This window comes from Falco cherrug, chromosome 11 (assembly GCF_023634085.1).
Source record: "Falco cherrug isolate bFalChe1 chromosome 11, bFalChe1.pri, whole genome shotgun sequence".
NCBI lineage: Eukaryota > Metazoa > Chordata > Aves > Falconiformes > Falconidae > Falco > Falco cherrug.
In genome coordinates, this window is record NC_073707.1 from 17,046,722 (window position 1) to 17,067,997 (window position 21,276).

At 37.3% G+C, this 21,276-nt stretch overlaps 1 protein-coding gene across 5 annotated transcripts in view; it reads right to left on the reverse strand.

Moving 5' to 3' along the window:
* The window catches only part of SLC9A9 (solute carrier family 9 member A9), a 213,233-nt gene that overhangs the window by 32,371 nt on the left and 159,586 nt on the right, over nucleotides 1-21,276 (reverse strand). Inside the window, exon 15 of one of the 5 annotated variants that reach the window (XM_055724065.1) lies at nucleotides 1,445-3,511. The exons of 3 other annotated variants lie outside the window; for them this stretch is intronic. In XM_055724065.1, the coding sequence (XP_055580040.1) occupies nucleotides 3,286-3,511 (226 nt within the window). In that variant the 3' untranslated portion in view covers nucleotides 1,445-3,285. Of the gene's footprint in view, nucleotides 1-1,444; nucleotides 3,512-17,525; nucleotides 21,044-21,276 lie in introns of those variants that run through there. One more of the 5 variants, XM_055724068.1, reaches the window with a different exon arrangement.

The following is a 21,276-nucleotide window of genomic DNA, read 5'->3' on the forward strand; positions in this document are numbered from 1 at the left end:
AGGTTAATAAGCATCAGTATGTGTAAAAGCTTGGAAGCTTCTAAATTGTTTTGGACACATTTTTTTTGGAGTTATAGGACTCTCTGGTATGCTGCTGCTCATGCCCTTGTACCTTTAGCTGAGTATGCCAAACATCTGCCCTTGAATTAAATGGATTTGTTCCTTTTGGGTTTATCCTATAAATTATGCTGTAACTATATGAGACAGGATTAGAGCCCTAAATATATCAGGAGCATAATATGTATTTTATTTTAGCTCAGCACTGCAACCATTTGAGAAAATTATTTACATAGAAAACCACAATAATAGAAGTAACTTTTGTAAGATATCTGTGCAAATCAAGACTGCATATATTAAAAAGCAACAAGTAATTGATATCCTTGTGTGACAGACCAAAGAGGAAGTGGAAAAGTGAGAAATATTGTACTAAATCTGAAAATTACTGTTAGAGTTAGGAAGTCTGTTTAGGACATCTGCCTGTGAAGTGCAAGAATGATTTATGGAATTTCATTTACACTAGTTAGCCAAGACTACTATTTACTGTGAAAAATGCCAGCTGTTCTTTAGCTTTAGGTTGGTCGTCTTTGCTGTCAAATGCAGCACAGTCCAGTGCTGAGATGGGCTGCTTTCTGCAGGCTTAGATGCTTATCCTGAAGATTATTGTCTAGTCACGCTAAGGATTTCCTGTACTGAAAAAAGCCAGGTGTGTGGGGCATGGTATTTTAAGAAAAGTTGTTTACAGCAAACACATACAGAAAAGAAACATAGTTAAATGAGCATTTTGGAGAAAAATTAGACTAACATTAGGCTTTGCCCATGTTACAAAGTTCTGCTTTATTTTTGTGTAGTCTTAATGTTACTTTAAAACACTAGGCAAAATAATTAAGCTTTACTTGGTATCTCATTAAAGAGGTGGAATAGTGCTCTGCCGGTTGATCAAAAAAAAAAGTCAGATGTACCTGTCCTCCCAAAATGTTCATGCTCTATTAAGTCTTCTTGGACCATTCCTTCACCAACTAAATGTTTGCTGCCTCTGCTCGGGACTGTGCTCCCCAGTAGCCAGGGCTATGGGAAGACTATCATCTTAAGTGGAGAAAAGCTAGAAAGGAGACAGCTGGTAGCATGCAAGACTTTAAATGGGAAAGCAGAGAGAAGGGGGGCAGGGAGGACTCTGCAACTGGGTCATTTCCTTCCTTGGTTTCTCTGTTACACTTAAATTTGTCTAATATTCCTCATTTCACTGCTGAATTGCAGTAAGGCAACTTATGTGTATTGTCAGGTCACCACTTTAGTCAGTCACAGATAAAACAAACATCCTGTCATCTCAAGTGAACGTCCTCCCCACTATCTTTTGACTTCTTATAGCTTCTGTTCCAGGTATTTTTCTCTTCCCCCATGACTCACTTTTTAATATACAGGTAATAACACATCTCCCCCCCCCCCCCCCAGAATGACATTCAAAATTTCTGCATTTAGTATACTACATTGTAACTCAGCATCAGTAACAGCTGTCTTACTGTTTTTTCACTTTTCTTTATATCTAAACCTGTAAATACTTTAAAAATAACTATTTGACCTCTGTGATTACTAAGCCTGAAAATGGATTTTGATATTTTTGCTCTATGCTCTTCTTTGTCAACTGAACATTATGATTGAATTAGATTTGTGGATTACATTGCAGATGTCTCATATAGTACTGAGTACAGGTTTTTTCTTTTGTGGATTAGTTGTAACTTACTTTAGTTTTTAAAAAAGAAATAACTGATGGCAGTGCTTGAACTCTGCCCAAAGAACAGTAGGAAACATTAAAGTTTCTACTCCTGAACCTAAACATGCTCCTTAGTTGTGACCTGAAACATGTTTACTCATCTACTGCTCAGCTGAAAGCACACTCTCCATTCAGAAAAAAATTCCTTAGTTTTGTTCAACAGCTACTACAGTATGATTAAAGCACAGAGATCTATTTTATTTTTCTTTCTAGCTTGGATATATTATCAGGCATTAGATTTAATATTAGGGACTGAATAGTCTGTGTATTAGCCAGGGTAAAAAAAAAAATTATCTAGTATTATGGATTTATTGTGTAATTTGATGGTATTTGTGACACATTCTGGCTCTCCTGCGAGGAACACTTAAATACTTCTACTTGGTAGGGAGATAAATTAGTATAGTAGTTTACCTACATCTTCATTAAAAATTGTGTTTTTAAAATGAAAATGATTGCTTGATATTTCATGTGGAATGATACTACTTATTGATCCTCTGTTCTGAAGTTAATGAGATGTGTATCTTTCACACCTATCAAAGTAACATAAGCTCATTCCTCTGTATATGGCAGATACTACTGCAGCTACAGACATGCCCATCACAGTATGGTGTAAGGACACAGTGTCCTTAAGCTTAGAAAAACAAGCTTGTCTACAGGATAGTCATATTAATCTGGTTGGTAAATGTTACTAGATCATTGTATTATTTACATAGATAATAGACGCTATTATCTCCACACAATTATGACAAATAAAAAGGCAGATGAGGAAGACTTTACCCTGAGATTCTCATTGTGATCTTTGAAATGCAGAGCCCCACAAGAAACTTCAAGATAAGAGAACTAAATTTAGTCTATGATAGAGATACCTGAAGGTCGCACATTACAGGTATATCACCCTACTGGTAAATGTAGTTTTTTGAGACAAGATTCAAAGATAGCAAAATAGAGAAAGTATCATAAAATGCAGATTAAAAGGAGCAAAACATAGGGCTGTGCCTTGCTCTTTAAATTTTTTTCTACATCTAGGGATGCTAGTTAAGAACAGGGCTTGAATCTGTTCAGTTAAGCTTCGAAGCTTCAATATGGCAGCTTGATATGTGAGATAAAGCAGATTCTCAAAGAGCAGCATTCAGCATAAGTGTCAATCTGCTTAGAAAAATTGTCAACTAGTAAAGACAAAATACTTCATGTTTTGTATCTGAACAATGCAAGGAGATGCATTTTACTCCCGTTTTTACCACCTGTAGTACCTTAGGACTATTTTCCCCAAATTAGATTACTGCAAATGTAAATAATATCACCTGATAAGAGCTGAAGTGAAAGAAATGCATGGCACCTCTTACGTATAACCATATGTGCTCATCTGGTTTTTCCAAGAATAGTTAAGGTTGACACTCCAGCTGCAGAAACCAGTGAATCGTTTCCCTCAGAAAATACATACATCAGTTTTTCTCCCTTACAGGGACTGAAGAGTGAGAAGAAAAACATCATAATAATCCATGGAAAGGAAAAAAAGTCTAATGTGAATTTTCAAACAATAAATCAGTTACATCAATTTTGGGGAATCTATAATTTTTTATTTTAAGGTGTTTCTTTGCATAATATGAAAATGTGTTTTGTATTTGTGGTGGACAAGAAAATAAGAATATATATCTTTCAAAGCTGGCAAGTATGTGCATTTTGCAAAGGACAGATGCTATTAGATTTCTTCCCAGTAGGAAGTCCTTTAAAACAATCAGGCTTCTGCATACAAGTAGGTCAAGGAAGACTTCTTCCAAAATGTGTACTTTTTAGCTGCAAGTAGGAAACTATTCCTAATTTTCATGTCCAAAAGGCCATATTAAACCTGACCTTGAGCTTCTGTACACTTTTGCTTGACCTCTATTTAGAATCTTTTCTACTAGTAAACTGCCTCTTGTTGTCACTTAAAATATATTTCACTGTCAATATTAGTCAGTATTCAAAGCGAAAAGCTTTCAATTCAGCATGCAGAGGTACCGCAGAATCCTGACTTCACCGATGCCAGTGGAAATGTTTCCACCTGTTCTTATGGTACCAAGATTTTCTTCCACCTACTTTATTATATCAATTGCTTTCATTATTTTTTCTCTCTCTTTTTTTTGTTTTTTTTCTTCTGCCTGGATTACAAAAAAAGCATTTTTTTGACAGAGCAGCATATGTGTTTGTATATATAGAAGCATTCAGTTCTGCATTTATGCAATGACAATTACATTTGTGTAACTGGTGTTTTCATCACTCCTCTTTAAAGAAATGGTAGGGGCTTTTTCTTCAATTACATAACATCTGCATGAAAGCAGAATTCTCAGACATGCTTCTTGTTATTTCTTTTAAACATCAACCTACTTTTTTTGTAGCAAGAACTGCCTGCAGACAGCATGCTGATAGCACAAGAAATGCTCGTGAACCAATTTTGTGGCTTGCTTCTCTGGTGACACCAAACCTAATGAGAGAGTTTTCATAAGAGCTGGAGTAATAGCGAAATGGGGATCTATCAAGTTAGATAGATCCTGCTTTCTTCCTTTCTGTTATTTTTAAAGGTTCTAGTTTTTCTTTCCAGTCTGTCTACCATAAAAAAAACCCCAAACATTTTTCCTGTCCCTTGGCAAGTACTGTTATACCAACAACTTGTGAAAAGAAAAAAATTTCTCAAAGTGTGAATCATCTTTGAAGTTACAGGCACAATTACCGCATCTGTAGAAATGGACATCTGGGTCAGCAATTGGTACCTTAACTACTGTGTATTGTGGTTTATTCAGCTGCAAAAAGGAAACAGTAATATTTATATCATAGACGATTTTGAAGGAATAAATTGTAAGCTTCTTTGAGACCTGTGCTGACAGGCTCAACAGATATATGCATTACCATGAAGTTTGGTTTGAAAATTGGGCTAAAAAAGTGCCCAAATCTATTGTATGTATTAAATGGATGTGTTAAAATGGATGGAAAAACTCCCCTTGACTTCAGTAGTGCTGATCATGGCCCATGCAACTTCTTTGAAGTTACACAGTGAAACTGTTGTGAACCTGGGAACAGAAGCCCAAGATCATTTAACTTGCAAACCTCTGTGCCATGCTCAAACAGGTGATAAAGTAGGGGCTTCCCATAAGATACTACTTAAACTTCAGTTTGTTTTTTTAATTCAGCAGTTCTTAAATATTTTGTATATTTTCTGAAAACTGCCTCCTAAAATTAGAGCTATTTTTAAGGGGAAAAAACCCAAACAAACCACCAACACTGCCACCCAACAAAATTTGTGCAACATATTTGGTTTTTATGTCCAAGCAGTATTAATAAAATTAAGACACGTAGAAGCAGCATGAAAAAAATCTTGCACATTGTTTTGACATGTGCATCTCATGGAAGGATTGCTAATTGGTAAAAATGCCAATCATTACAGAACACGATTCGTTCTCAGGAGTGGATGATATCTACGGATGCTACATGGCATAGAATCAATAGTGTAGGAACCAGTTGTAACCAATATTTAAAGTATTTGGGAGAAATCTCAGTCTTCAAACTAGGTCTTCAACAGAAAGAATTGCAATTTTACACTATTGTAAGCACGGAAAAAGGAGAAGTTGTTTTTAGGGGAACACTGGAATAAAGAAAAATAAGAAATTGCTGAAGGTGGAAAAAATAATTGTATCTATATCTTTAATTTTGGTAAAAATTAAAAATAGTGCCTCACTTAATGCTCACGGAGTGGTGCTGGAGAATGAACACTGACAGTTACCATAGGAGTGATCTGGTCTGAGCACTGTGCGTGCTCAGTTGTTTCCTTATAGCTAGGGTAGATGGGTTTTACTGAAGCCTTGCACTGGGGGGAGGGGTGGTGCTGCCTCCGGGGACACATAGCCACAGGGCATAGCTGCTGGGGTTTCTCTAGCTGCATGTGCAGTGCTGAGAGGATGGGAAAGGGAGTAGGTGAGCTGTACATCTATTCTGCCCCTTTCTTCCTAGACGCTTCCCTTAATGTTCCTCTGTGCCCTCAGCAGTGAAAGATCTTACTATGCATCTTCTAAAAATCATGTAGGCTTTTGCTCATTCTTGCCTCCCAAGACTGAAGACATCCCTTACCTCAATATCTGAAAAGCTGTCAACTCTGTGAGCCAGGCTGTTGGTTTGTTTACGAAATGCCAAAGTTCATTCTTGTGACTTGTCACTTATCCTCTAGGTTCAATGTTACACTTAGCGCTGCTGTCAGAGGCGCGACTGCATGCTCCTCCTGCTAGCCCTTACATTAGCTGGCTTGGGCTCTGGTGGCCACGCAACAGCAGGAGCAGCATGGCTTAGTGTGGGCCAATTGTTAGGGAATTCTTACTCAGGTGTGTTCCAGAACAGGTGTTGCACTGCTAGAAGCAAACAGGCAAGAGTTGTCATAGTCATTAATCACATTCAATAAGATAAAGGACATGTGTTCATCTGTCAGGAATAAAGAGCAAGTTTCACTTACAGAACATTATCAAATGCTTATGAAAATCGGACAATAGGTTTCCATTCACAGAAGGTTATCAATTTGCCTTCTCTAGTGACAGCTGGTATTGTAGCTTACAACTTCTGAAGCAGTGGCTGTGCTTCAGAAGTGAGTATCTAAGTGAAGAATGAGAAACCTTGAGAGACTTGCACTTGAATTGTGAACAACATCTTTTAAAAGTCTCCAAACAACGTATAAGCTATTAAATGTGTTGCAGCAATGAAGTGCTGATTAGGACATGGAGGACAGCCTGGTGCTTTTGTCGGGGGGGCGTGGGGTGGGGTCGGGGAAGACAAAGATTTCAGCTACTTCAGAGTTTCATAGATTACCAAGAGGCAACTTTGTTAATGGAGCAGTGGGCAGCACTTCTCCTGCCGTATCAAAACAACCATTGCAAAGAAAGGTGTTTTATTGCTTGCTATGGAGACTTCTCCAGGTACTGGAGGAAATACCATGGCAGGCTTCTCTGAATCACAAGTTTGCTGGCTTGTGCTTTTCAGGCTTAAGGTGAAGAGTTACATCTAAATATGTGATGCTGTATTTCTCCCCTTATAAATCAGTTCAAAACATGCCAATTGGTTCTTGCAGGAAGATCAGGGATAAACCCAATGGTGGTAGACTGTGTAATTATGGAAATTGCCTTACCACAGTAAAGGGATGGGTTTTAAATGTCTTGGGTTAGAGTTCTGTTATATATAGCTTAACTAATATTTATGGAAAGAGTTGTACTTGGTTTTTGTGTGTATCTGATGTTATTTAACACACAATCATATACGGAGTTTAAAAATACAGATTGCATTATGTGTGTATGTATGGTAAAATCTGCATGTAGCTCTTAAAACCAGTCATGAGGCATCTCTAAAGCCTGTTGAAAACACCATGCTACTGGTTTGACTAAGAAAATAGATGATTCCAATGAAAGCAACAGATCTATGGAATTAATACCTGTGGATTCATGGAGAACTTTCACAGATTGGAGGTCATCAAAATACTATCTCTTCTATGCAGGTGGTATTATTAAATAATGATTGACATGCAATAATTTAGATAAATCAGAAAAACCCTGTAGGATGATCAAAAGAAAAGGATCTTACTTTTTAACCACTCTATTAAAGAAGCATGACGTGTTTATCAAAGTTTTAACTCTTCAGGTTTTATTAGACTCCCTTCAGATTTCTCAGAGAAAAATTACTGCCCATAGACAATAGTTGAAAAAGTCTTACGGAGGCTGAAAACATAAGATGTGGTATCAAGTAGTTGTGTTGCAACCTCGGTCTGTTTTAGCAGCAATTTATTAATTAACTGATGGTCAGATATTCCAGGCCCAAAGGATTCTGAAAAGATGATGGGTTTTACAAGTATGCCCTTGGAGGACTAGTATTTATTGGAAGCCTGCTACAACTACAGGATGTTAGACAAGTGCTTATAGATGACAGAATGGCAGCTCAAAACCATATACTTACAGCAAAGCAGCAAAGGTTTTTTTGTTTTTTTTTTGTCTGCAGATATAGGGGATCTGAAAGGCCTAGAACTTTGTGCCTCTTTGACTTTTCTGACCTTTGGTGTGTGTCATAATTTTTTTTTCTTCTTTTCTTGTCTGTTCCCAGTAAAGCCTCATTTCAATGTCCAAATTCCTTTACAGCGACTGTGATTGACCAGAGTTTCATCATGTGGTGAGCATTTAATCTCCCTTCACAGATTTACTACAGCTTTCCCTTGTTCTGCTGTGTATGCTACAAGTACATCTTACCAAATAGCGAGATATTTTCTGATTTTTCTGTTTCTATACTACTTTTTTCATGCCACCAATAAAAATGTTATCTCACAATGTCAAAGGCATTCTGTAAGATTGAGGGGTGTGCACATCCTTGCTGAAATGTCCACAAAGAAACCTAGATCTTATGAGATAGCAAAACAAATGATCAAGTTCCCATCTGATCTTTTGCTGCTTTTTTTTTTTCTGCATTCAGCTAAACAGGTCTTCTGTCCCAAATGCAACAGCATATTGAGAAGAACGTCTTAGCAGTAACCATAGTCTTTGTTTTGAAGAAAACCAAAACCTGAAACAAAGTAACCCACCCAACATCTAAACGTAGGATTTAGAGAAAAGCCCCTGTTATCAAAAAGCAATGAGGAAAATTCATATTTTTAACACGAAAACATCAGGGTCTATTGCAAATTTCAGCTTGAGCTGAGCTACAGATTTAAGGGCATTTCAGAATCAGGTGAAGATGAAAGAGAAAAAAATAAGTAGGGCAACTACATAATCACAACTGGATACTGACATAAGTGGAGCAAGAACTGGAGAACTGAAGTGATGCAGTGCTTCAGTGAGGATGCAAGAGCTTGAAAGGAAAACCTACATACTAACTCCTTAACAGTTACTAACTCAAAACCCCTGTGCAGAGCAACACTGAAGAATTTCGATGAAACTGTAGTGCTGGTAGTAACATATGGTGATTAAAGTTGAAGATGCATTAGATCATTAGGGAAGAAAGATACATTTTCAGCAAATGTCTTGGAAAGAATTTGGTCATCCAGTGAAAAGGCTAGTGCCTTGAAATACCACTAACCAGTCTCTTAAAACTGAAGGAAATTTTAAACACATTAAAGTGTGTGTATTTTGGCTACATACTCAGCCTCATTAGATGATTAATTTTAAATCAATCAGTGTGAGGAAATAACCATGCCAAAGAGAAATATTAAATATATTCCTTAACAGGAAAGCAAACCAGTCCCCTCAGCATCTGAGAGAACTGGAAGAGGTTAACTTAAATTCTGTAAATGCCAGGATGGGAAGGATAAAAGAAGTGAAATGATGGTTAATGATTTTTTCAAAGCTTGATCTATCATTCATGGCTTCTATGTAGATCTCCAAATCATGATCAGCTGTTTATCTCCAAATGACTAATGTCCTCTTCCTTTGGATATTGCAATAGGAAGACTGTAGAATTAAGTTACTGCTGTAAGGTGGCTGTGCTCATTTCGTGTGGTTAATATATCACCTTGTCTTTGTATTGTCACATTGGCTGGCTTTGGCTTGTAATTTGCAGGGTTGAGTTTGAAGCTGTAACTGTCCTCAGCTTTCTAACTGCTGTAAATTAGCATGGTCTGGCATTTCAGAAAGAAAGTGTTGGGTCATATACTCTTTTTAAAATACCATCATATCTGTGAATACAGCAAATGTAATTGAACCAATACAGCTTTAAAAGTAGATTGCCTCCCCCCCCCCATATATGTCAGTAATTTGCCTTAGATTTTTGTTTTGGTATATTATTTAATGTAGGAATCTGTAGGGAGTACTGAAGCTGAGGGAAGTTTTTACTTGTTTTCGCATGGATTATATATGTTTTACATGCACACTGATGAAATGTCTCTCTCCTTAATATATGTGTAATCCCCTTGTATTGTCTGCTCTCTATTCTGCTTGTCCCTACAATTAATAAAGAATATATGTATATTTGGTTAAATACCTAGCACATGCTGATGAGGGCATCTAACGTTGTGTAGCTCTTGGGTTACAGGTCTTGCAGATGGTCCTTCCACTGTATAAAGACATGTGAAGGTTGTACCCCTACTTTGCATGAGAATGTAGGGAAGGATGGTAGTGTATGCTGGGTGCCCTGATGCTTTCAGATCCCTTGTGTTTAACTGTGTTTACTCTGGCTTTCACAGCAGACAGTTGAAAAGCATCTCAGCCTTCAGTAGGAATGGGCTGCACACACCATTCTTAGTCATTTCAGTGACAAAAGAGCTTGTTTCTATGATTTCTATTGTGTCTTCGGGCAAAAGGAATTAGGAGTAGTTTTTTTCAGCACCTGCATGAGAAGGACAAGCAAGATCTTGCATACCAGACAGCTTGGGTATCTACCCTGTCACTTGTCAGTACCAGCACTGGCTACCTGTTACTTTGGCTATTGTTCGCAGTTAGTGATGGTTATTGATAAACGCCGAGGGGTATGCTGGAACAAGCACCCTTCAAGACTGGCTTTTCTTGCCTGGTACCACCATTACATCAGCCTTCACAACCCACTGAAACAACAGGAAGGAGTCACCAAGGAAATTTCTGCCTTTAGTTACAGCAGTGCTAATGCAGAATAACTGACTCCATCTGTGCTGGTTTTAGCACTTGGAGCAAGAGCCTAAGGTGTGTCAGGAGTCATATCAATTCCATTCATTCTAGGGGGATTATCTTGAGTTTACTTTTTCATTGGGTTGTTGTTTTATTGACACTAATGCAAAGTGGCAGCGAATGCATGTGCTATTTTGGCATGTAATTCGTCTATATACTTTTCCTGTATGCTATTTTCACAACAGTTTGTGTATCTATAGTTTAAAAATAAAACACAAAATAAGCAGCATAAACACAGAACAAAGAAGTAACATCTATGCTCAGATAATGCAACTTTTATAAATATAACTAATGCATAGTCTAAGGAGATTAGCTGAAATTCTGTACAGAATCATCATACCCCTGACCTTGAAGCTCTCTATCATTTACTGTGAAATTTGTTGCTAGAAGATTTTCTCTCTTTTGCTTCAGTTTCCCTGAAATGTTCATTCTAGCAGCGGTCATCGAAACTGCAGGTATTAAGATGTAGGGTATGGAAATATAAGAATCTAATCTGACTGTGCGTGATAGATCATTGCTCTTTATAATTAGTTTTGAGCATTGTTTGACACATAGTTTTGCACACAGCAGCGCTAAAATGTTCATTGCTGAGGAGCTTACACCCACCACTGTAAGCAACTAGAATCCAAACCGATGATAATAATTGTTCATACATCAGAAGGAGGAAAGAATGCAAGAAAAGTCATTTCTCTCCTAAAGCAGCCTGTCTCCTTGACTCTGTCAGGAGAAGGAACACATACCTTAGGAAATCAGTCTTCTCTTGTTAATTCCAGCTGAAATGTCTCAAAAATGTTTCTTGCAAGTGTTTTGACAGAAAGTACAGAGAAGTATAAGAGGCCTATTCCTCTGGTACTTCAGCTGGAACTAACACAGGAAGACTTTTAAAAAAGAATATAGTCAGGGGGCTCCACAGTCAAAATGGGAATTCATGCATTAATATCCAAGTTAAAGTAGAAGTTCTACATCTGAAAAACTACAACTGAAACAATAAAAAGCAGGAAAACCCTGCTGTAAAATAGAAGCTTCTTATAGATCAGAAATACTTAACAAGTGGAAATAAGGACTTAGTCATAAGGATTTAGTTCTGTTTTCCAGTGTCCAAAAGAAAAAGGGCGCTCTCAGGCTGGTGCTGACAGCATATAGGCTTTATGAGAGGAAGTCAGGAGGAGCCCCATGCACATCAAATGCAAAGCAAATAAGCATTTTAATTCAATCTGTCAAAATTAATTAGAAACAAGATTAAAACCCCCTCACAATCAGGTGAAGCATTAGCTTGTTAATGTTAATTCCTGTTCTGTTATTGTTTGTGATAAACTGAGTCATAGTTATTTGCTTTGCAGCTGATGAACTGCTCTACAGAATCTGAATTTTCTTTTTATTTACCTCTGAAAGCTTGAGCAGAAAATAACTGTCTGTAGTGAAAAGCTCATAGCCTATCTCCGTAGCTGTGGGGAGGGAGGTTTTAGGGGTAAGGTCTTGTTGAGACTTTTGCTGCAGGAACTCCCCTCCCCACTCTAGGGAACTGCACACCTTTCAGGGAAGGGCTGTAGGAGTGGGTCCCAGGTGTACCCTTTGAGGAACTCCTGAGAAAGCATTTGTGATGCATTTGCCCTGAGCTTCCAACCTGATCTGGTCCATGTCTATTTGCTACAGCTTCCTAGCTGTATTTCATAACATACCTACTTGGTCTTTCCTGCTGTGTGCATTCCAGAGATAGTAGCTCTGGCTTGGCACTGCTCTCATGTGCAGTGTAGCTTTCACATTGCATTTACCTTTCCCATGGAGGTAAGGCAAACATATGTCTGCTTGCTAGTGAGTGCGTAGCCATTTTTGCTTATTGGCATTGACTGGACGTGCTGCTGTGCATGAAATCGCACCCCAAACTTTCTTTGTGTCTTGGGTCAGGTTTCATCTGACCAGTTCGGTAGGGGTAATACTGTAAACCCCACTATGTGATGAGGGGGTGTTGTGCACCCTAACTACTATGTATCTGGTCTGAGTGCGGTGAGGTTTGGTCCCAGAGAGGTTTATTTTGATCACACATATCTAATTTTAGGAAAAAATTGTGAATCATTATTGGAATAGGTGACAAATTATTGTTCTGTGCTGTACAAAGGGTGGATTCATAGACAGAGGAAGACTGAGAAAGCAATCCGAGACATAATGCTCGTTCTGTAGTTGTACCCATAATGTAAGCACCCATGTACTTGTGCTTGAAAAATAGGATCTAGCTCTTTTATGTGCAAAAGTAAAAATGCTGCCATTAATACATGGCTGTCTTGTTGAATCTGTGGCAACAGAGCCTAAAGCAAAAACATAGAGATGTAGAGGTATTTATTACTATATAAGAAGTTGAAATAAAAATGTAATTTTCAGCTGTCCTTTATGTTCTTGGAAATGTTGGTGAAGATGCATAGTCCAATAAAATGAACAGGGTTGGCATTTTAGACTGAGAATAAACCACAAGTTACCTGCATTATTAGCCATAAATTTACCTAGGTTCCTAATTGTATCCCTGTGCATGCTAAGAAACCAACCTGGGCTGGGAAGCGAGGCATCAGAGGTAGACAACTTAGTATCGCTGTATTTTGGGAGAGGGTTGTGGAGATATTTCATTTCTGCCTTATTTCCTAGAGTGACATGATAAGTTAGGTGTCCTTGCGCCATCCTTAACTCATGGAGACAGCAGTGAACTCAACCAAAAAATCTCAGCTGCCAGGTGAGCTACTGGCCATTTTTTACATAATAGGTTAGGTGTTAAAGCACTGATCTGGGAAATGAAAGATCAGGATTTTTTGTTCCTTTTAGCCCCAAGAGGGTTTGAATCAACTGCTCCTATTTCCTAAAAGAATATCCTAGCAGGTGAGATACAGACCAGCCTGTGTTGAGGCCACGCTTTCTCTATTGAATATTGCTGCTGAGGCTGCACCGTTGGGTGCCTGAGAATGGAAGTGGGGGAAATGAACGTTGAAAAAATATTGTATTCAATATAGACCACATATATATGTATACATACATATTTTTCATATTTTAAATTTCTTTATATTTTAATATTTAAGTTATTAAATGTTAAAACATTAAGGTGTGAATTGAGTATCACAGATAACTAAACTTAAAAATTGTATCTTTCTATTGCCTCTTTAAATTTGTGTAGCAACCTGTGGAACAATCAGATCCAGAGTTGCTTTATCTGAATTTTCATAGATCATTAAGAAATAGCATTTTCTGCATAGCACAAAGTGTAAGTCTCTAGTTTAGCTAGAAGGACTAAGCCCTGAAGACCAACCACGTCTTACTCACTCCAGTTCCTACTGATACTGGCCATGATATGAAATATCAATAGCAGTTTAACTATGTCTTAGTGGACTGTGTATATGTATTTTCTGCATCTGAGTTTTAATTAAATGTGAATGAACCTGATATGCAGTCATTTGTGCAGCAACTGTAATCATATTTTATGCATCTGAAACTTTTGGATGCCTGCAGAAAAGCACTTTATGGGCACTTGCGTTATTGCATATTTCATTATAATGTAATTCTATATTAGATATTCTATTTATGCAGAATCCAAAAATAGTTTGTGCTGTGTAGCAATGCAAATTTGAGTGAATAATCCACAAATAATTTCAAAGCCTTAACCATTTGTGACATGCACTATTCTATATCTTTAATGAGGACTCAACCGTTGAATAAATCATACTGGGCTTTTTAAGAGTAAAAACCATTTTGTGCTTACCCATTAAAGAACGGTGTATCGCTTCTTATCTTAATCACATTGAAAATATTATGGCTTATCATTGCTGTTCAAAATTCCTTAAACTGGTTTTAGATATTCTGTTGACAGTTAAAGTGTAAATCAGATCGCTGTGCTCCCCTTTCCCACCTGACAGCTGATCACTGGAGAGTAAGAAAGCATAAGCAGTTTCATGACCGAGGCTACGTAGGATAGTGCAATAACTGAGGAAAAATCCACTTCTCCATGCTTTCTTATTCCCTCCATTCTACACTGATTTTAGCTGGAGTCCTTTATTTTGTACCAATTTGGGGAAACAGTGGACGTGAATGTAGGGATGCTTTGTTTTACCTGGTGTAACTGAGACTGTTAAGACATTGAAGCCAAAGACATGTCTAATAAAGGCCTGAAGGTTTTACGCATTAGTAGTTTCTCTTGTACTGGTATAAACTACAACGCAACAGACTACACTTCAGTTAATGTTGTTACACTGGTATAACAATTGCAGTTCAAGTAATCTCTGAGTTTCGATCACAGGTCCTTAGTGGTGTACCAAACACAAAGTGAAACAAGGAAGGAACAACTTGAACTACTTATAGACATTGCAAAGTTAGGGCTTTCTATTCTTTAAAATAGGTAGTACCAAGCAGAAGTTTGGCTCATAAGAATATAATGAAAATCTACTGTTTAAAATGTCAAGATTACGGTCAGTGTCAGTGGGATATTTTATGAAATTCTCTATTTCAAACAGTGTAGAGAAATCCTTCATTTTTCAGCTGGTTTTCCCTACTGCATCCAAAATTAAAATACTTTACGTGCCTTAATGTGGCAGAGAATCAGTTCAGAAAGTCACCAGGTTGCTTTTTAGCAGATAGAATAAAACACCCCCTATAAATTTCTAATGAACAGATAGCAAAACACCTAAAGTCCATCAGCACTGGCTAGAAACTTTATAGAATCTGAGTCAGATTTTACTTTTCATAGCACAACTGTGTTCTCAGTACATAATTGCACAGAGACAAAAAAACCCCCACCAAAACCAAAATCCTGTAAGAACTGTACGCATAAATAATATATCCTTTGCAATAATTTTTAAAAAAATATTTAACCCATTAAAACTTTTTTCATGGGGTATAATAGCACAGGTTAAAAATGATGAAAATAATCAGATCAAAAATACTCATTGCATTCCTTCATGTAATTAAGTATGCATTTGCCAGTCTTCTATGACAATACTTGCTTTTTGAAATAGCAGCTCCAGGACATTGAACCCACAAAATTTTGGTATTATTTTCATGATCTTTTAGGTAAACTATATACATTTTGTCAAAGTTATTATTTTACAATATATCATTACGCCTGTTCTCTGCACAAATATATGATCAGCTGTGGCTAAGTCACACAGAAAGCATCCCAAAATGTTCTGTGCTGCCACCCGTTCCTCTACTCTTCACTTTTAGGAATGTCTCCTTTTCCTAAAAGTAAAGGAACAAAGTTCATAAAAATAATTGTGCTGTCCCATTCTGTCACAGACCAAACCCTCTGAGTCACAACATCTTTTTGTGTCCATCTGTTGCTAAAAATAGAGAATAACAGGTTTTATGGTTGTGGTGCTGGTATCAGTGGTGGAACTGGTGCCGTGATTGGAAACTGTGGCTCATTATCTGTATGTCAAACTGGATTCTGTTCATGGCAACTAGATGCATACTGATAGTTCTAAAAATACCAAAATTTCTTCAGTTTCTAGGCCTGTAAGAGATTATATAAATCTGAATGCTGTGTTTACTATGAGTAACTAAGTATATCACACTGTGCAAAGAAGGTCAGGATGGTAAGTTCTGTCAAAGAGCCTTCACTGAGAAGCCCACAAACATGTTCAGCTAGAAGGAATGATGCTACCTTTACAGGAAAAAAACCCCAAGAAACAAATTTACCTCTGCTAGGATGACTTGAGTACACAGAAATCAAGAGGTTCCTGAGTTCTAGGTCTATATTTATAAAAAATCAAAGGCCAAACCCTTGATTTTTGCAAGTGTTGTACTGCTTTTTTTTTTTTTTTTTTTTAGGCATCTAAACTAAGAGACTGTGTTCCGATGGCCACTGTAATCTGACTTCCCACTGTCCTTGAAGCTTTTAGTATAGTGCAAGATGAACGGCTGCCTTTGTCTCCCCTGTTAGAGGATGCAAAAGTGTCTCCCAAACAATAGTTAAAGTGAGCTCGTAAGATGTGATGATCTGCTGCAATACCTCATGCAAACTTGTAGTCAGTCCTAAATCAGCATTTTCATTCTTCTGATTTATCCTCTCCACCTTCCCTTAGCATCCCCTGAGAAGTGCTGAATTAAGAACTGGTACTGATGTTGGTTGATTCATAATATATTTGAATGCATGATGATGCACGTGTTCTAGTGTATTAGGCACCTATTTCAAGATCAGAAAATAGAAAATGGCTCTTGAGTTTCTCTGCTGCCAAAAATTGAATTATTTTGAATCACTGATTGCCAGAGTTCTCTTAAAACTAGAGGCAAACAATTTTTTTTCCTTGCACGTTTGCCTCAGCCTTATTGGTGGTGCTGTGTTAGGGTGTGCTGAAGTAGTTTAGCTCAGAACTGTTACAGCCAACACAAACCAAGGATACCAACAGTGCTTTTTATGGAGCAACCACCTAGATGGAAGAATGCCAATATACAGACTAAGCTTCTAAATAAGACCTGTATTGAGGGCCTCATCCATGCCCACTGAAGGCACTGGAACATGTCAGTGACTTCAAGGGTTTTGCATCCTGATGATACTAGCTTTCTGTAGAAGAGTTCAATTCAAGAATACTTTCTAATGGAAAATCAGTGTGCCCTTTGGCTTTCCTGGTAATAACCTTAATCATGCTGCATTCCTTTAGTCTCACAGCTTTTACAGGAATACCACTGTAATTTAACATTAAAAACAGACCCTTACTTAGGAAGTATTTCCAATTTCTTGCTTAGATGATGTTGTAATTAGCAATATCTTGCTGTGACAATTGCTGCTGTAAAAGTGCCATTTATAGATGGTGCTACATATGCTGCATGCAAGTCCAAGCACTCTGATACCTGCTAAGTGGCTGGAAAGGCGATGGTGAAAGAAATACATGCAGAAGAACATTTAAAAACACTTTAGGTGTAATGTAAAGTAACTTTTTGCACATACAGGGCTGTAAATGAAATAATAAGTGAATTGAAAGAAGGTTTTAAGTTATGCTTGATTAAATCTGTGTAATAAACTTCCGGTACTCTGATATCATACTTAGGTCTCCTGGGTGCTGTTAGGTATTGTCAGCCAACAAACTATAATTTCATGCTTGACTGGACTAATACAAGCCTAGGCTTCTTTGTATATTCAGACTACAATATGCTATAATAATAAAGATTGTCAAATGGAATAATAATTAATACTTATTAGTAAAATCAGACACTAAGATGACTTCATCTGTAATTTGCTGGGTTCAGTAAACTATGAATCCCCATTTACTTCACTACACTTTTTAGATCAACTCCTTCAAGCTCTGCATTTGATTTGACAAGTGCTGTAACAGACAGCTATGCAGGTAGAAGCAAGCTGCAGAACTGGAAAATGCTTTTTACACGTAGCAGTTTTTCTAGTTGTGTCTTTTGTCTGTGCTGGAGCATTTGGCTCTTGGTCAATAGCTATTAATATAGCACCTCTGTATAAAATGTACCTGTAAGAGGAATCCTCTATACTTAGCTCTGTTTCAGTAGTTTATGTGCCAAATTTCTCTTATACTGAAGTGTAAATCTTGATGCTGTTTTATTTTAACATGCTACAGCTGTATATGGCAGTGTCATACAAGTGAAAACAGTTCTGTAAGCTGGATTGCCTGCCTGAAGCCTTGGTTGGGCAGTGCTATGTGCTCTTGGTGGAACTTGTAAACTTCTACTGGTCTGCTGAATAGCTTCAGAAATGGCCCTGGGTATATTTGGGATGAATGGCTCGGATATTTCTGCTCTCGGGTGTAGTGCAATGGTTCCTCAGGTCAGAGGGACTGACCACTCATCCACAGGCAGGGATGAAGCATGTAGTGGCACTTTGCAGCTAAAGAGGCTTTAGTGGTAGCTGCTAAAATATACTGAAGAAATCAGTTATAGCTAGTCAAAGTTTTTCAGTTATCTCTGTGTCTAAAGTGTGGGTTTGCTGAAATAAAAAAAAGTCCTTTTTACTGGCATTGCAGACAGAAGCTTTACCTGTTTCCTGCTCTCTCCATCTTTACTCCTCTGGCTTGTAAACCATGAGGAAGGCACATCGCACTAGCAGCCTCTGCTGAGAGCCCCACAAAAGCCAGATTTCTTAGGACTCCAGTTCCACTTCTCTACTTTTTTGTCGACTTTCTGACCTACTTGGTGGGCTGATAGACTCCTATGCAGATAATGAGTCTCAGAAACTTTTCAGAAATATAAAAAAATAAAAAAAATTGACTTTAAAAATAAGCTTTGGAGTTGTTTTGTACTGGAAAAATTAAAATGTTATATTTATTCTATGAATAATTTTATTCTTACATTTTAGAACTGCTTGTGGGATAAGGATTGTAGTTTATAGCGATTACAGATTTTAATGCATTTTAATATATTTTTATATGAAAGTGATATAGTTGCGTAAAGACCCGTGCGTTTACACTGGGGCCACTGGGGTCTGTGAAACAGTCTTTGTATCAGTGGTGGACCTTATTATCAGAAACTGAGAGAACAGCTTGAACAGCACAAACGAAAGGGATGCTATCTCAAATAAAGCTAGGATGTTAAATGGAAAATCTGTTGGTTCTACACAGAGTTATCTAGAATAAGCTGTAGGCTGGGTTTTGCCTTAGATGCCATGCAAAACTCCTAGAAAAATCAATGACCATTCAGTGCAAAGAACAAAAAATAGAACTTGGCCCAGCATGTCTCCGATGGATGACAACACAGGTTCGGTAACAGCTTACAACACTCTTTTTACTTTACTGTGAATCTCTTTTCACATTAAAGCACTTCCCCTTTTCTCAGATTGCAACAATAATGACATGCTCTCCTCCACTGGCCCCATGCCTGCACTGTTTAACCATTATTTTGAACACTGATATTTTATTTTTTCTTAAATCCCACAAAGTTTCCCCTGTATGTATTTCTTCCTTTAGAGGCAGAAGCACTGCAGACTACTATTAAGGATTTAAAGAAATCAAAAAAATTTGATATAATGGTTTTTCTACCAGCAAAGTAAAAACTTTGGCAAAAACGTCCTCTTCCAGAATGATTTAGTTTCTGTATTATTTTCTATAACTTTTTAGAGATAAAATGAGGCTATGAAAAAGAATCTGATCTTTCTATTGTCTTCCCTTGTCAGTTCCTTTTCTCCATAACTTCTTTTTTTTTTTTTTTTTTCCCTTTTTGTTTTAAACGTGTACATAGACTTTTTTGCAGTGTAGTGAACCTTAGTGCCAGGATGAAAAAAACTAAGTAGTAAAAACTTCAAACTTTGTCTCTTTTTGGTTATATTTTGTGGAACCAAAATTCCTGCATCTCCCTTTTTCCTTCAAAACTGTGGTGGAGAAAGAGTGGGTTCAAAGATTTATTTTTTGCAATAAAAATATCAAGAAACTATTACTGATAATCTTTATGTATGTGTCTATGCAATGGAAGGGTGAAAGGGATCATGTCAAATCTTGTAATGGAACCAGAGATTTTTCATTTAAGACTGTATTTAACTTTGCTTTCATACTTGTTATTTAACTCATGTTTAGTAATTTTTTCTTGTAAAAATACATGGACATGATTGAGATTTTCAATGACTTTACGTGAGAGAAACTTTACAAATGAGAATGATTTTACTTGCATATTCAGTGTGGAATTGTTTAAGAGTTATTTATCCAGGTTTCTGTGAATGGAGGACAAACCGAGGTCACTTATTATTCTGGTTAATCATTAGCCATGTTTATTTATTAGGTTAATTTGCAGAGTTTCAACAATCTTGTGTCCTTGGAAAGGGTCAGGAAATAGCACCAAATCAGATATACTGATTATCTGTGCTGTAAAAAGAACAATGAGTTTTTTCTAGATCATGTACTTGGAAATGTATTGTTGGAGTGAGTTTTGAACCAAGTTCAGGCAATTGTTGCTATAGATAAAATACCTTCTAGGGACTCTGTGCTACTCAAGTTTGCAGTGTTTGAGAAAGCCTTACGATAGTCTGCTGCTCTTGTGTCATGTTCATGTTATGATATCCACTTGAAAGCACAACTCTTAGTAAGTGAATTAATCTCAGCTTTTCTTATGGTCTGCTTGTGACACTGCAAAACTGATTATTGTGCTCTATTGGCATATCTATGCTATAACGTCTACCTTTCGTGCTAGCCAGTTCTACATTACTGTTTGTGTGGTACCTGAATTTGCTTACATTGCATTATCTGATGCATCTTTGATTCGTAATTAGACTGTAGTCTCTCAGAGATAAGACTGTCTTTTCTCTGTCTGAAAACTGTCTAGCAAAATGAGGTTCTGGTCCAAAACTAGGACACTGTGAGCTACTTTGCTGTTGTCACTGGGGTGATAAAGAATACCAAATCAGAATATTAGCAACTAAGAAACTCAGTTATCCAGCAGGTAAAAGAAAATGGTGTGCACGTGCATGCTTACAGCCTCTTGTCTTTTCCTTCTAAAGATGTCTGTTTCTGATATGAGAGTGGCAAGTCATCCTTTAAGGAAAATTCAGCTGAAGACCATAAAACGCTGCATTTTTTCTTTGATTGTCAGTTCACCCTGAAATGCACTTTTGGGTTTAGTAGCTTTTCCATTTTTTCACAGGTATAGAATAGTACTTATCTTACTTCATAAGCAGCCATTATGTCTGTTTTATCCACATACAAAGCACCGGAGAAATAAAATGATAGGTGCCCTGATAAGTTAAGGAGGATAAACTTTTGAAGTCTACAAATAATACAGTTCCTTTTAGCTGATTGATTTCAGGTAAGTGCAAAGGACACATACAACCCCTTTTTAAACTGAAAGGAATGCATCTGAATGATGGGTAACTGCAGTTCAAGTAGAAACACTTTAGAAGTTGCTTTATGGAGAATTGGTGCTCTCTGTCCCAGACTCCTGCTTCTATTCTGTGTAACTGAATGTTAG